Here is a 16,325-nt window from a genome sequence, read left to right on the forward strand (position 1 = left end):
GAGTTCTTGAAAATTGGTTATTTTCCCTAAAACTATATATATTTTATATATACTTTATCTATAAGGCTCAATTTAATTTTAATTTTTTATAAATTGATTTTAATTGAGTTTTTTACCTGTAATTTTGGATTTTGTCCCTAATAATATTATTATATATATATATATATATATATATATATATATGTATGCATGCATATATGTATATGTCTATATATATATATATATATATATATATATGTATATGCATATATTTATATGTAGGCATACACCTATGTGTACATGAAGATGAAGTTGCGTGCATATATATATATATGTGTGTGTGAGTGTGTACGTATGTAGACATGAACGCACAAGGTTTTTATGTCTATGTATTGAGAGAATGTAGTTGCGTATATTTTTTATCTTTTATATTTTTTCCTACCTATTAGGGTAATTTCCCTTTTACTCAGCAGTTTTTTTTTTATAGCATCTATTGACATAATAGCCAATGAGAATGCATCGTAGCACTTAGCCCCAGCATTTCAAACTCTTGAGTCCTATTATGACAACTTACTGATTGTCCTAAACAGTGCACTGCAAGATAGGACCTCTCTTCTAAAAGGACGGCTCCCTCACAGATAGTCCAACCAGGATCAGTGAGATACTGAATGACCAGTTCAAAAGTGTCTTTACCACCCTGTTGGAACACAGACAAGTGAACGAACCAGTGGATTTCTTTGCTGTCTCACCTATAACCAATGAGGCAGTTATGATTGATTACATCAACATTAGTGAAGAAGATATACTACTACCCATAGATGAGGTGGACGCAAACTCAACTGCTGGTCCTGATGATTTCCCAGCAATCTTCCTCAAATCGTGTAAGCGTGCCCTGGCGAAATTTCTACAGATTCTCTTCCAGAGCTTTCTTGCAAAAGGCAGGCTGCCAAGCAAACTGAAGAAGGGATTACTATGTCCAATCCATAAAGGGGTAAGCAGAGCAGATGCCAAAAACTATAGGCCTATCTCTCTGACTTCACACATCAGCAAAGTCATGGAACAGATAGTCAGAGGGAAACTAATCGTGTTCCTTGAAGAAAACAACTTTCCTATTGCAGCTAATATACACATTGTGATGACCAAGTCTCAATAACTTCTTTTTCTAAATAGATTTTCATGCAAATGTTTCCCCAATGCATCCAGTATGTACTGCCAACATCAGACTTGTAAAATGGATTTATCTGACTTTACTAATAATTTAATGAACTAATTTGATGCAGCCTGAAGTGTCTTGTACCACACAATTGACACAAATGATTTTATTGTTAAAGCTATCCTTCATTATGTCAAATACATGCTAGTCCCAAAACACAGTATTATGTTTTCTAAGAAACAAAGTGTACTTTTGGAAAATAATTTTTGTCAGTTTTGTAATCACTTTTAAGATGGCTTTTGTGTACAGTTTTCCTCCCTTCTCAGGGATTTTCTATTTTTCTTTCTATGAAAAGGTTTCATTTGGATTGTTGTAAACCAGATTGAAACTTTTGGGCTTATTAGTCACATCATTAGTGGTAAAACATTTACCAATATTTACATGTATGCCATCCTTTAAGAAAGGACCAAATTAATCAACATACATGTAAATGTATAAGAAAAAAAATTCATCTTCATATCAATAGTCCAAAAAAAAATTTTACATGTGATATTATTTGGCTTCCTTTCAATTAAAAAAATTATTATATATAATCATAAAAGCAAAATTCTGTCTGTCCGTCTAGTATCCCTGTATTTCAGTCTACATTTGCTCTGCATAGACATATTATACGTTTTTGGAATTAGGATGATCCCAGGATAGAAAATCTGCCCTTCATTTGGTTCTTGAACATTCAGCATTAGGATCTGATTTAAAAGCATTTGGGTTGCTATTTCTAGCAGGTAAAGCTTAGCTGATTCACACCATCTTGGTTGGCGATTGTCAGATGATGTCAGAGATCAAGGGGGAGACAAATGACATTCGCCTCGTTAGTTTTATGTCGAGATAAAACCTTTGGGACAAATTGGCCAACCATTGGAATTCAACTTGGGACTGGAACAATAGAATGATTGCATTACAGAATTAATTCTCATCTGTCCTTAACCTCTGATCAAACACCACCAGAGCAGATAGCCATTATAGACGTATTGTAATCATGTTGTTTAGCTTTGTTTAGTTTTGGGTTGCAGGCCCAATTAGCCCTTAGCAGAAACTAGCTTAAAAGTCCACATGGAGTGCAACTTTTAAGCTTGTATACAATAACTATCAAGTGTAATTCTCTTGCCCCCTCTCACTCTCTATCTATATCTGTCTATCTTTCCTCCCCTCTCCCACCATTCCTAGGTAAATTTCACTCTTAAGAATTGTGTTAGTACCAATTATTGCACTTCATACCGCACTACTATTTAGTGTAATATTGGTTTTGTTCTAAAACAAAATGCTAAACAGTAGGTTTTATGCCGCGCTTCAATTTAATTTTTCTCCTTGTTCTTGTTTTTTGTCATTTTTATTGCAATAAATTTTTATAACCAATACTACTAATAATTAATTTATTTCCTTTCTTTTTCCAGATATTACAAGATGAAGTCAATCAAAAGAAGCCATCATTAGAAAATCTTAGACAATTAGTTAACAAGTTACTAGAAGAATATAGTACAGAAGATACAAGACATTTACAGGATCTGCTAGAAAAGTTACTAAAGCGTTGGTCAAACTTAACAACAAAGTAAGTACAAACTTAATTTTGTTATTGTTGTGGTTGTTTAGTGCTTACATACTAACCTTATATTTGAATAATGGAGAACATTTTCAGTGATGTCATTTATTAAGTGAAGATTATAAACAAAATGAAATTCATACCAATGTAAATTTTGCATTAGGTTATATGTCTCAGTCAGGTGTTTTGAAAAGAAATAAGGGGACATTTACTTTTCTTTGTTAGTCTGAAAAAGAGGAAAATCGTTTTATATATATATATATATATATATATATATATTCTTTAATTCTTTTACTTGTTTCAGTCATTTGACTGTGGCCATGCTAAAGCACTGCCTTTTATTGAACAAATCGACATCAGGACTTACTTTTGTAAGCCTAGTACTTATTCTATTGGTTTCTTTTGCCGAACCACTAAGTTACAGGGACATAAACACACCAACATCAGTTGTCAAGCAATGTTGGTGGGGGGAAGAAACACAGACACACAAATATGTATGTGTGCATATATATATATATATATGATGGGATTCTTTCAGTTTCCGTCTACCAAATCCACTCACAAAGCTTTGGATGGCCCATGGCTGTAATAGAAGACACCTTCCCAAGGTGCCACACAATAGGACTGAACCCAGAACCATGTGGTTGGGAAACAAGCTTCTTACCACACAGCCACTCTTGCACCGATGAAGCCACTCCTGCACCTATATATATATATATATATATATATATATATATATATATATATATATATATATATAATATACACATGTATGTAAACATACACAAACTAGATGATAAAAATAACTGATTACAGTTATTGTAGTTGATTATTGCATGTGTGATGTATTGTAAAATTAAGAAGAAAGTGGTAGTATTATAATAGGAAAAGAAAAGATATGAAATGAAAAGCAATCTAGTATTTGAATTGTTGGTAAATGTGAATGTCCCTATTAAGTGTAGGCTTTTTGTTTATATAGTCTAGATTATATGACTTGTGAGTAGTGGTATACTATATCAGATTATTGACCCAGTACTTCAATTTAAAGTATATTTTTTATTGTAATTGCTTAGTTGCTCTTCAAGACTGTATATAAGTTTCTTTTAATCAGTAGAACAAAACTTAAGTTTTCTGATCCTTAATAACTACAGAATATTTTTTAAATGTTATTTTTCCCATAGCATGTATAAGTTTGAAAGAAGATGGTGCAATATTGCTTGAATGGAAGAAAGTGTTCAGGAGTAGAGTTACTCTTTTGATACCAACTGGACTCTCTCTCTCTCTCTTCTATGATACAAAGCTATTTGTTTTAAAGTGTTCCATCATAATTTTATGTTATAAACTTTATGTTATGTTCTAAATATGCATTAATATTTATTTTACTAAGTCTTACCAAGTTCTTCATTATTTAGAAAACTTAAACCATATGAACCATGTATTCCATTAAAAATATGATCATGAAAGTATTAAAGAGAATTTGTGCTTTAGAAATCTGATTGTGCATTGAAGAAATTTCCTATCTTGATTGCTTGCAAGTGAAAAAATTTGAAAGTAGTTTCTCAAATCAGAGTCAAAACTTTGTCATTTTTCTTTACTTTCATAAGTTTGCCTACTTTGCACGTTACTTTATAACATATGTTATTGTTATTTATATCTATCCCTTATAATTGAAAACTTAATTTCATTCATAAATGCTAATTTTCCTTTAATTTGACTTTGCTTCAAAAAGGAATTTATTTCCAATAACTATACAAATGCATCTTTTCCTTCAAAAGTAAATATATTTATAGAAAAATGCAAGTATTAATTCTTAACATCAGTCATTGAAATTATTGTATCTAATAATAAAAATCATATTAGTCCTCAAGACTTCATTTTACCACCTCACAAACTAAATTAATTCAATTTTCCTTATATAAATGAAAGTCCTGTCTTCCTCTTTTAGCATAATTTCAAGAACTATTTATTTTAATCTTTACATCAAATTTTATTGAAATACAGAGAAATTTTTAAAAGATACCGAGAAAGTGTTTATAACATATTTTTCTTCACACATCATAGTTCTCCAACTGATCCTTGTGAATCACTATGCTACTATAGTTTAATTAAAAACACTTCAATCAACTTTCATTAATGTTAATGGATATAGATTTCTAGAAATAGTAGCATTTTAGTATGAACCATTGCTGTAAATGGCCAGTTTGATATAATTATGTTTCTCTTTGGTGAAATACATAATAAATTGCTGAGATCTAACATAGAATTTATGTGCTTGGAAATATAAAAATTATTTCTTTTATAGGAAATTAACAAGATCTTTTACCAAAGCCAATTTAGAAATCCTGCTGGAAATAGCAGAGCAAACTTAACAAATGTGAAAAGCATAACTATAGAGTTAGATACTTCTAGGACATGAAAAATTCTACTGATCAAAAGAAATGACCAGTTGTATCATCATCATCATCATCATCATCGTTTAACGTCCGCTTTCCATGCTAGCATGGGTTGGACGATTTGACTGAGGACTGGTGAAACCGGATGGCAACACCAGGCTCCAATCTAAATTTGGCAGAGTTTCTACAGCTGGATGCCCTTCCTAACGCCAACCACTCAGAGAGTGTATAACTTCAGATATTAAATTAAAGCAAAAAATATTTCAAAGTTAGGATGTATTTTTACTCAAGTATGAAGTTAAATATTTTACACCTTCTGCTATGTCAACAGCTGTAGAAAGTAATATCATTTGCTATATATAATCATTGTCATATTAATAATTATCATATAAATGTCAGTTGATCATAAATATATTTATAAGAAAAGAAATTTTGATTTATTTTGAATTGATTTTGCTAATGTTGAACAGCACTTGTTTTCTGAACTGGAAAGACTTATGAATATGTAATTTCTAGATGTAGCTTAAAAAAAATAACATCATCAATTCATATATTCATCATATATTTGCCATATCAATCATATCTTCAATTTCTATATAAATACTATCATGAAATTCAAGGCAAAGTCAACCTGAGATATTTTATGCATATAAAATAAAATAAGCCTGTTAACTATCATGAAAGTTGTTAAATACTGTCTGAATATACAAAGCCTCATAATCAATAAGTAGATAAAGTAAGAGAATGTTAACTTCTGGCTTGGATTCATCTTGTCTTTACTTAACTTGTAGCCTTGCATTGAAAATAGCTCAAAATAAGTTTTAAATCTGTTTTAAAACACATTTGATTAGTCAAACATTCTTTGAAAACATTCTTTTTCAATTAAACCTATTAAATCTTGCATTCGTTTAACTTAGCCATTATATATCAGGTCATTAAGAATGAAATGTCTGATTCTGAACTGAAAGTTTATTTTACTTTATCTCAACAAAAGGCAATGCAGTTAATCAAAGTATGCACCTAAATTATCAATACAATTTTGCCATTTTATCGGTAGCTTATTCATGCCGGCAGCAAAGAATTCTGGAGAGCAAGAGGTGATGAAATCATGAAAGGCTGTTTTTGCATCTTCAGATTTGAAGTTCTTTCTCTACAAAAAGTTGTCTAATGCCTGGAAAATATGATCATCAGTTGGTGCAAGGTCTGGTGAATATGGTGAATGACAGAGTACTTGTTCAGTTCCTGTAACTTGAATAGTGTTCTTTGTGCAACATGTGGTCAAACATTGTTTTGCAAAAGAATTGGCCTGTCTCTATTGGCCAATCTCAGTTGTTTAATTGCAATTTCACTCATCATTTCATCCAGTTGGTTGATGTATACATCTGCTGTAATTGACATACCGGGTCTCATGAAGCTATAGTGGATGACACCAGTGTTGGTCCACCGAACAGACACCATTAGCTTTTTTTGGTGAATATTCTGTTTTTGGATTGTGTTTTAGCACTTCGTCTCTATCCAGCCATTGTGCAGAATGCTTGCTATTGTTGAAAAGAATCCATTTTTCATCACACATAACAATACGATGCAAAAAGGGTTTGCTTTTATGCTGTGACAGCAAAGATCAGCAAGTTTCAAGACGATGTGTCATTTGATGCTCATTCATTTTATGTGGTACCCACTTGTCCAGCTTCTTTACCTTGCCAATTTGTTTCATGTGGTCCAATACAGTTGGAATCGAATCATCAAACCTTGCTGCTAACTCACATGTAGTTTGAGATGTATTCACTTCCACTACAATTTCCAGCGTATCCTTATCCACCTTGGTCTCAGGTCTACCATGGGGCTGATTTTCAAGAGTAAAATCACCAGACTGGAACTTCACAAACCAGCGACATTCAGCACACTCATTCGCCACATCTTCATCAAACACTTCATTGATGTTTCAAGCTGTCTGAGGTGCATTGGTTCTATGATGGAACTCATATTCATAAGCAACACAAATTTTTGATCTATCCATGGGTTCACAAAAATTGATTGACTAGAAAAAACTCACAATACAATCAGACACCATGAATTACATTTCGAAAAGTGATGATGTAACTCTTCAATGTTGTAAAACAAAGAATCGTCTGGATAAAACATTAGAGTTAATGACTGTCAAACTGTGCATAAGAAAATTAGACATTTCATTCTTAATGACCTAATATTTCATAATATAATCCACTTCTTGTAAACTGTGAGGGTGGGGACCCAAAAATCAAGCTTTTTGTTTGATGAATTTCATATTTGTTGAATTTGTTATTTTAACCTCTGAAATATATGTTTTTATTGAGAATTTTACTCTTTAAAGAAATTCTTGTTTATTTCCAATTATACTTGATTGGTTATTATCAATTTAAGACATCTAAAATATTTATCTGAGTATGCTTGATTGTGTTACTTCTAACCAAAAAGTCACCCTGAACAATCATATATAATTTTCGACTCTCAAATCATTCACCAAAAAAGCTGCTCCCATGAAGGAACTTTCAGATTTGATACTGAATTGTGTTATAATAATTCATTAATAATCCTTCTTGTTGAATGACATTTCTGAAAAGTCAGCTATTTGCTATTAAAGTGTATCAGATAATTTGGAACAATCATTAAAATTTACTTTTATCATAAGAACATTTCTTGATAGTTTGAAATCAACAATTCTGATGCTGTCTCACCCACCATAGCTGACTCTTGACTGTTGTCACTCTCTGATTCTATTATTTTACTGCTATATAAAGACTTGAATAATTGGTTACAATTTTAGAATGTATGACTGTCATTAAAATATTCTTATATACTCCAATGTGACAAGATTGATGACATTATATGCGCAAGTGTGTTTTTCTTTTAAAATTTTTAGCATTGCATCAGGTGGGAAAATTTTATGAGGACATTTAATGAATTTGTGTAGTGACAAGCTATTAAATGAAATGTAAAAATGCAAGGTTGAATCCATGTGCTATAGTGTTTTAATATTATTGATCTTTTACATTAGTGCATCCTGCCTTTCAAGACATGAGATTCCAAAATGGAACTAAAAAAAAAAATTCAGTTTTAGCTTCAAACCAGTTAGCTGAGTGTTTATATGGCTTTATTGTTGGCTGGTTTCCTGTTGATTGAATTACTAGTTTTCAGTCACTGACCAGGGAACTGTTTTTCTATGTCATGAATGGAATTTTCATTTATCTGGTTTATTTATTTTTCAACATGTGAATATATCCATTACCACCTCAAACATCATCGTCACTATATCCTCCTCCCCCGCTTCGTCATCATCATCATCATCATCATCATCAATGTTATCATCATTTTATTATCATTATTATTATTAAGGTGGTGACTAAAAAATTGTGACTTTTCTTCTAGTTTTACATTCGAGGTTCAAATTCTGCCAAGGTTGACTTTGCCTTTCGTCTTTTCGGATCAATAAAATAAATAGTAGTTAAGCACTGGAGTTGATGTAATCAACTAGCCTTCTCTCCAAAACATTTCGAGCCTTGTACCTATAGTAGAAAGTATTATTATTGTTGTTGTTGTTGTTTTAACTCAGGTTTTGTTGGAACTCCTGAAGTTTTGCATGCATAGCGGGCTTGCTGTCTGCAACCTACAGTACCATGCAGCCTGTTCTTTTCAGCTATCTAATACTTTCCTGATTATTCTGGCCATGCCAAGGCAGCAAACCTTTTGTAACAGTTCTACTTGGCACTCTATTCTGATTTCCTTTATATTCCTCTTGATGCCATCTGATACTGTCCCCAAGAACCCAATAATAATTGGCTCTATCACTATCATTATTATTATTATTGTTGTTATTATTATTACTATTAGTAGTAGTAGTAGTAGTAGTAGTAGTAGTAGTAGTAGTAGTGCATGAGCTGGTAAAATTATTTGCAAGCCAGGCAAAATGTCTAATGGTATTTCTTCTGGTTTTACATTGAGTACAAATTCTACTGAAGTTGACTTTGCTTTCATGATTTTGGGGTTGATGAAATAACTACTGGTTGATAACTGGGGTTGGTGCATCAATTAGACCCCTCTCTCCAAATTTCAGACCTTGTGATCATATTAAAAAGATTATTATCATTAGTAGTTGTGTGTGTTGTGGTGATAGTAGTAGAGCTGTGGGCTGGCAGAATTGTTAGATTGTTGGACAAAATGCATTGTGGCTCTTTACATTCTGAGATCAAATCCTGCTCAGACCATCTTTGCCTTTCATTCTTTCAAGGTCGACAAAATAAAATACCAGTCAAATACTAGTGTTGATGGCATCAGCTAAACTCCTTCCCCTAAAATTGCTGGCCCTTTTATTTTTATTCCATGATGTCAATGATTATATTACAGGAATCTCAATTCATCTCAATCCTTCAACTTTTGTATTTGTGAGGCCTAATTTTCTTAAATTTGATCTTGCTTCCAGATTATACTTGTTACTCTTCTATGAGTATCATATATTGCAAAAGTAAAGGAATCACCACCTGTGCATACATCTATTAATCTTTATTTCAAATCAGTTGTTTTTTTATTTTTATTTATTTATTTTTTTTTTTTTTTCATTATTGTAACATATCTAACAGATCCTCAAAAATCACTTCAGATTTTGCACCTTTACTACCATGCAATACTTCTTATTCATGGCTCATAGACATATTAGCTTTCAATTGATACAGAAAGCCTTACACCACAAATAAATTGATAAATATGAGAATGCAATATTGCGGTAAAAGAATTTTGTTATTAAATAAGATAAATTTTATAATTGGCTGAACAGGATTCAGTTCTCCTCAGTTTCTTCAGATCAAGTATTATTGATGTCATAAATGCCAACATACTGGTATTGGTGTATGATAATAAACTAGAAGGAATCATTGTAGAATGTATTATACAGCAAATAATCTATATAGTTTTAGTGTATCATAATTTTTTTTACTTAAGCCCATATATGACTTCTCTTTAACTTTAAAGTATAACTCTAAAATTACTTTACCATGATTATGTAGGATTTAGCCCTTTTGTACCAATTTGTTCAAGACCAGCATTGACACCAAATGCTGCCAGAAATCATACAAATTTTAGTGTTCATATTTAAATTAAATCCCAAATTTTGAGAATTTACTAGATCAAACTTTAAACATTGTTTATTATCATTAAATAAAAAAAAAAGTTATCTTTCCAAACCTTCCCTCTAGTTCTTGATTATCCTGAAAATTACACAGGCTGTGTAATCATGTTCAAAATTTAAATTGTTTCATACATACATAATGCTTCTCTGCAAACTATGTTAGTTAACTGTTTTCTAAATCCTTCCAGTCATGTAAGCCCTAGTCACTGGCAGCTGTAATTATGCCACCTAAATAGCAAAAATTATAGTCACCTCACTTAAGTTTTATTGATAAACCTTCTTATGCTGCTATATTTTTGGTTTTCTGTCATTCTTCCAATGTTCCACTATATTTTGTGCATTCAATGTTAACTGCATAAGATCATATTTCTGCCAAATCCTTTTCTGTACAACAAATGAAGGTACGCTCTGATGCTTGTACTCTTGCTACTCTTACAAAAGAGTTGTGTAGTGAATTTTGCTATATATAGATACGATTTTCCTTTATCGACTAAAAAATAGTAAAAATTCATCTCAATATTGGTGAAGTCAATCTGTGGAACCTTCTCTCTTAAACTATACCTATGAGAAATTAAGCTCATTTCCCACATTATCAAAATCTTCCCAATTTGAGAGAGCACCTACTACATACAGTAGTGAACTGTGGTACATGTTTACAATTAGATGGAATTAGCCATGAGTTAAATATTCTTTGCCTTGAATTCACTTCACTGCTATCTACAAAATACAAACCGTTGGCCATTTCTGCTGGTAGTCTTACACCTTGCTGACTTAGCAGCTGCAATACTAGTCTTATCTTAAAACCTTAATGAAACCAAGAAAAAGGGGGTAGGTTTTTATTTTTGAAGAGGATACTTACAAGGCATTTTGTAACAAGTAATATCTTCCTTCCAAGTAGAATTAATTGCAAAATTTTCTTATACTTTTTAAAAACTATGTTTCATAAATAAAATACAAAAACAAAAACAAAAAAAAGAAATTATGTCATAACAATGAACTATCCTTTCTACACACTCTTCATATTGCATCTGGTTGCTGATCAATAATCCAGTTTATGAACCATTATTCATGCTTTTTAACTATTTCTTATCTGCTCTAATTACTCCTGTATTCTTTATTGACTACTTTGGCTTTCTGGGTTCCCATTCCACTACAGAAATACTATTCATTTCATTATCAAAAGAAATCAATATTTTGTAGGAGTTTTATTTCTGTTATTTCATTTTTAAACTTTATCTTCTTAAAATTATTAATAACATCTTTAAAAGTATAATGTCTGCATGAATGTGTGTGTTAAGATGACATTTGTTAAAGGGTTAATTTTCTTGTATGGTTATATGTGTATTAAAATGTGTTGTAAGATGATAGGTTAATTTTCTTTTATTTGTGATTTAGGTTTTTCAATGACATTTGTTTAATTTAGTTTCACTCTAATATTATGATTATTGTAACATTTTCTGGGCTTCTTTGTTGCTTGCCACATTATCTCTATTTGATATACAAGGATCGGCTGAAAAAGTACACAAGCTAATCAAGAGGCTCTCATTGAATGTAATAAATGAGGTTTATTTTCATCATAGTCCCCCTTGCACCCCACACACTTCTTCCATTGGTATAAAGTTTCATCCTGTTGATCAAAAAAGTCATCAACTTAAGATATAATGTCCTCACTGCAATACTGGTTCCCAGCTAAGTGGGGAGGAGGGGTTCATGTTGGGGAACAGATGATAGTCAGATGAGGCCAAATCAAGGGAATAGTGAGGGTGATCAACCAGTTCAAAGCCAGTCATGCACAGCAGCCATTCAAACTTTTGTCATGCCAAATTCATTGTACAGAATATTCTCAACTCTCTCACAGGGTATGCTGATAGCATTGGTTATTTGATTTATTGTCAATCGCCTGTCATCCATCATCATGTGGTGAACATGATCAATGTTTTCCTTAGTGGCAGTCCAGACTTTGGGTCATCTTCAAAACTTTCCCTTCCAGCTGCCCACTTTTGCACTGTTGATAAAGCTAGAGTGTCATCCCCCTAATGTAGCAACCATGTCAGTATGAATATCCTTGGGTACTAAACCCTTTTTCTGCAGGTACTTGATAACACCACAATGCCAAGTTTTGTCCATTTTCAAGAGAAGTCACTACAAGTTACTTTTGAAGTCTTCTTTGAACAGTGAGATGTCAGCTTACCTGGGAATAAACAATGCAGTTAATAAGAAGAATTGAAATTAATGCATCAAAGATTTTGCGACTCTAGCATCACTCCTTCATAGTCAGCCTATGAACTTTTCAGGCCACCTTTGTAGGCAATAGATAAAAGGTACATACTGATACATCTTCATAGGTTTATACATTAAAAACCTTGCAAATAGTTTTCATTTAACACATTGCTTCAAGGTTTCAATCAATTTAGTGGTGGTCCTTTGAACATTTCTACCAGTGTAAATCAAATATTATATGTTCTCAAATTATGCTACCATATTTCAAGTGAGGTCTCACTCTGGTTTTGAACAGTATAGGGAAAGTTCTGTGGTTGACATCCAAATCTATTTTTTTCTTTTTCTTCAGTGTGTTGATAGACCTAAGAATTTTTATAATACAAATATCTTTACTTTTTCAACAGTTTCAAGGATATAGTCTTTCATTTGATGAGAATGTTTCAGTTTGCCTAAACTTATTTAAATAAATCAAGCATTCTACTATTAAAGTTTTGTTAGAAATCTCTGGTGAAGGTCTGAATCAAAATGCTATGATAGTATGAATCATATGAGTGATCTGTATCAAGTATTTCAGTCTAGAGCTCTGTAGAGGTAAGAAAATTTGCCTTGTGTGATGCAGCACCATGTTGTTCCATTACAAACAGATTGTTGGTGACATATCACTAACAATCACATCTGTGTTGAGAGATTCCGACACTTTACATAGCATACTTGTATATTTTCATGGATATGGACAATGGATATGACATTAGCATAAACATTTATGACTTAGAGAATACTATTTAATTACACATTGTAAACTATTTTTAAATTCTCTCTGCAACCTATTAATACATACATAAATACATACAAGCTTAAAATGAAAACTATCAAGCTTTGTTGTTGTGTATGCTTTGTTATCCTTTGGCATGGTTTTTATGACTAAATACTCTTCCTACAGCCAAACCATATTACTGTATGGACTAAGTGCATTTTGTTGTGAGACCAGCACTAGACAGGTTGTCTGCTAAAACTAGAGCATTTCCCCTCTTTCTATTAGTTTTTATTCAGATTTATTGCCTTATTAGATGGGTTGCATTTGCTGCAGCTTGCAAATGGTTTTTATTGGTGGATTCCCTACCTACCACTAAGCTCTTTACAATAGGGACATGTTGTGGTTTGTCATGCTGCTGGAACTAGAGCGCTTGTCCACCAAGACTTAAAAACTCCCTGTGTTACCCTATATCAATTGTTATACCTTCTTGGACATCTCCATACAATTAGGAAAGAACACTTTTCATATACTTGTGGATTACTTTTGCTAAGGCTGAGAAACCATTATCTCTCTATGATATAGGGAAGAGATTTAGTTTGCAGGTTCAAGATGATAATTAAAAGCAGCAGGGCATAAAATTTCCTCTCCATTCTGTATCAAATTTTTTCTTTCCATCGAGATAAATTATTTTTGCTTAGACTTGCAGAGTCTCTCCTCCAAGTGATTTTCTTATAATGTTCAATCAACTGTCACTGTGATTATCAAACCATGTCTCTATGTAGGGATTTGGTTTAACTATCATGAGCTCTCTACGGTAGTCTATGACAGCTCAGAATAAAAGACTGTCTCTGCTGTGTAGGTAGACAGGGGTGCTTGAAGTGTTAGTCTGAGACACTTAGAAGTGTAGTTGCCACCATGATATTGCTGAGCTCCAGGTCAACTCTAATTGAAAAATCTTATTTCTAGCTGGTCTTCGCTGCTATTTGTAACAGGTTGAGCATCACTTTAAGGCTATCATTGACTTGTTTCCGTGATGTAGGTAGGAGTCATCATTTAGCTGCCAATGATGTTGTTAAGATCAGTGGAACTGGTAGTAATGCAGATATATAAGCCACACAGTCACAAACTATAAATGTTGCAAATAATTGATAATTTTACATATACAGATATTTTCAGTTAGTTTATAATTTAACATATGCTATAATCATTAGTAAATAAACAAAGAATAATTAGGAAATCCCACCAAGGTACTTTAACTTTCATCTTTCTGCAGTTGATAAAATGTAGTATCAGTTAAGTACTAGGACCATTGTAATTGATTATACCTCTCTCACTAAGTTTATGATTTTATGGCAATGTTACAAATCAATAATTTATAACATTAATATGCATGTACCTACATATATCTATGATACTCTTAAAAAAACACTTTGTTCTGTATAACCCTCCTCTCTATGAAGGGAGGGGGGTTATATGGAGCAAAGTGATGGCAAAAAGAGAACATAGGTATATATAGTGGAGAGAGGTAGTACAGAGATAGAACAAAAGAATGCTATATGTAGGGTGTGTGTAATAACATACACAACATAAAATGAGTTATTTCACTCAAAAGTAGATTCATGTGGCAGCCAGAGAGAGAGAAGAAATAAGGAACGTTATACTTGAATCTACCTACTCCTTCCACAACAACCAACCTTATGAAGTTTGCAGGTGAATGTGACCTAGACATTATCATCACTAATCATCTGTGTTGGCTGAACCACATTTCTATTTTTCGTCAAAAAGACCAAAGATGCATTAATATCACTCAGTAAGACTTTTCACAGCCACTCATCAGTTATCTATTTGAAGCTGTATATGGTACATCTAAACTTAAAGTTTTCGTCTCCAGTTGGAACCACCTCCACCCCCTTGTCCGGAATATCAGTCTACTGGAAAACCAGTAGATGAGCAACCAGATGAATACAGTGTCAGTTGCTTACCATGTCTTAAAGAGTTGCTTCTCTAGAAAGCAACATACAAAAGCATCAACATGTAGCAGCTGAACTGATAGAAGCCTGCAAAACTTTGACACCTTTTTTATCATCCATGGACATGCTTAGAAAATTTTAAAAAATAACACAGTATGCATGACTTTCAGAAACATTTTTTCTCATGCTCAGAATTGTTGAAGCCTAAAACAAAGTGCTTGTGTTGCGTTTTAGCTATTAGGACACTGTATCTTTCAATAATTCTATGCTTCTCGAAATTTGCTAACACTATTCCTGACATGCCTATGCATGCCTTCTCTATGGTTCTTTTTATTGTTCACATTGCTGTCATTTTTTTAATACTTTGTGCTATATTGCAAGGAGTAGATAGGAGCTACACAGTATACACAGTGAGAAATATGTACACTTGAGTGCATGGGATACACAGCAGGTATACCGGGAGCACAGTTAGGCTGACAGTGAATGAAGAGACTTTGTATGTGGCATATGTACTGGGAGGGTTAGTAGATAGAGCAGTAATAAAAGAAATTCCTTTCAATTCTGGGAAAGTTCTATAAAAGTTATTGATAGCTTCTGTTACTCAGTTGTAGAAGTGAGGTGCTATGAAGACAGGAGTCAGAATAAAAACAGAGTGGGGAAGTTCAGGAAACTAATACTTATTTTAGGTGCCAAGAGATTTTCGCAAGCAAGAGGTAGCTTGTACATTATTTATGCATGAAGTACAGTAGTAAAGCATGGACACTGAATGCAGAAGTTGGAGAGAAATGAAGCAAGCCTGTTCTGCTGGATGTGTAATGCAAATAAGCTGAGTGATAAAACTCATTATTGGAGGAATTAGTTGTAATAAGCAAGAATGAAGACTGCATTGGTACAGGCATATGTCCATGAATGATAACAGATGGATAAAAGAAGCGCCAGGAAATCCAACTGGAAGAAACTGTAACAGAGGAAGCCTAAAGAAGATACACATAGATCTGGTAAAAGCTGAGCTCAAGATTTTGGATCTTACAAGGAATGCAGCAAATGGAAAGAACCCATTCAAACATGGAAATGCAGTTGTAAAATTGGTGATGATGATAT

At 32.7% G+C, this 16,325-nt stretch overlaps 1 protein-coding gene across 13 annotated transcripts in view; it reads left to right on the forward strand.

Moving 5' to 3' along the window:
- LOC106873450 (dystrophin) overlaps positions 1-16,325 on the forward strand; it is a 712,951-nt gene that overhangs the window by 506,706 nt on the left and 189,920 nt on the right. For all 13 annotated transcript variants that reach the window (XM_089343243.1, XM_089343268.1, XM_089343278.1 and 10 more), the window contains one exon: positions 2,584-2,738. In XM_089343243.1, the coding sequence (XP_089199369.1) occupies positions 2,584-2,738 (155 nt within the window). The remainder of the gene's footprint in view (positions 1-2,583; positions 2,739-16,325) is intronic.

This window comes from Octopus bimaculoides, chromosome 2, assembly GCF_046866305.1.
Source record: "Octopus bimaculoides isolate indiv1 chromosome 2, ASM4686630v1, whole genome shotgun sequence".
NCBI lineage: Eukaryota > Metazoa > Mollusca > Cephalopoda > Octopoda > Octopodidae > Octopus > Octopus bimaculoides.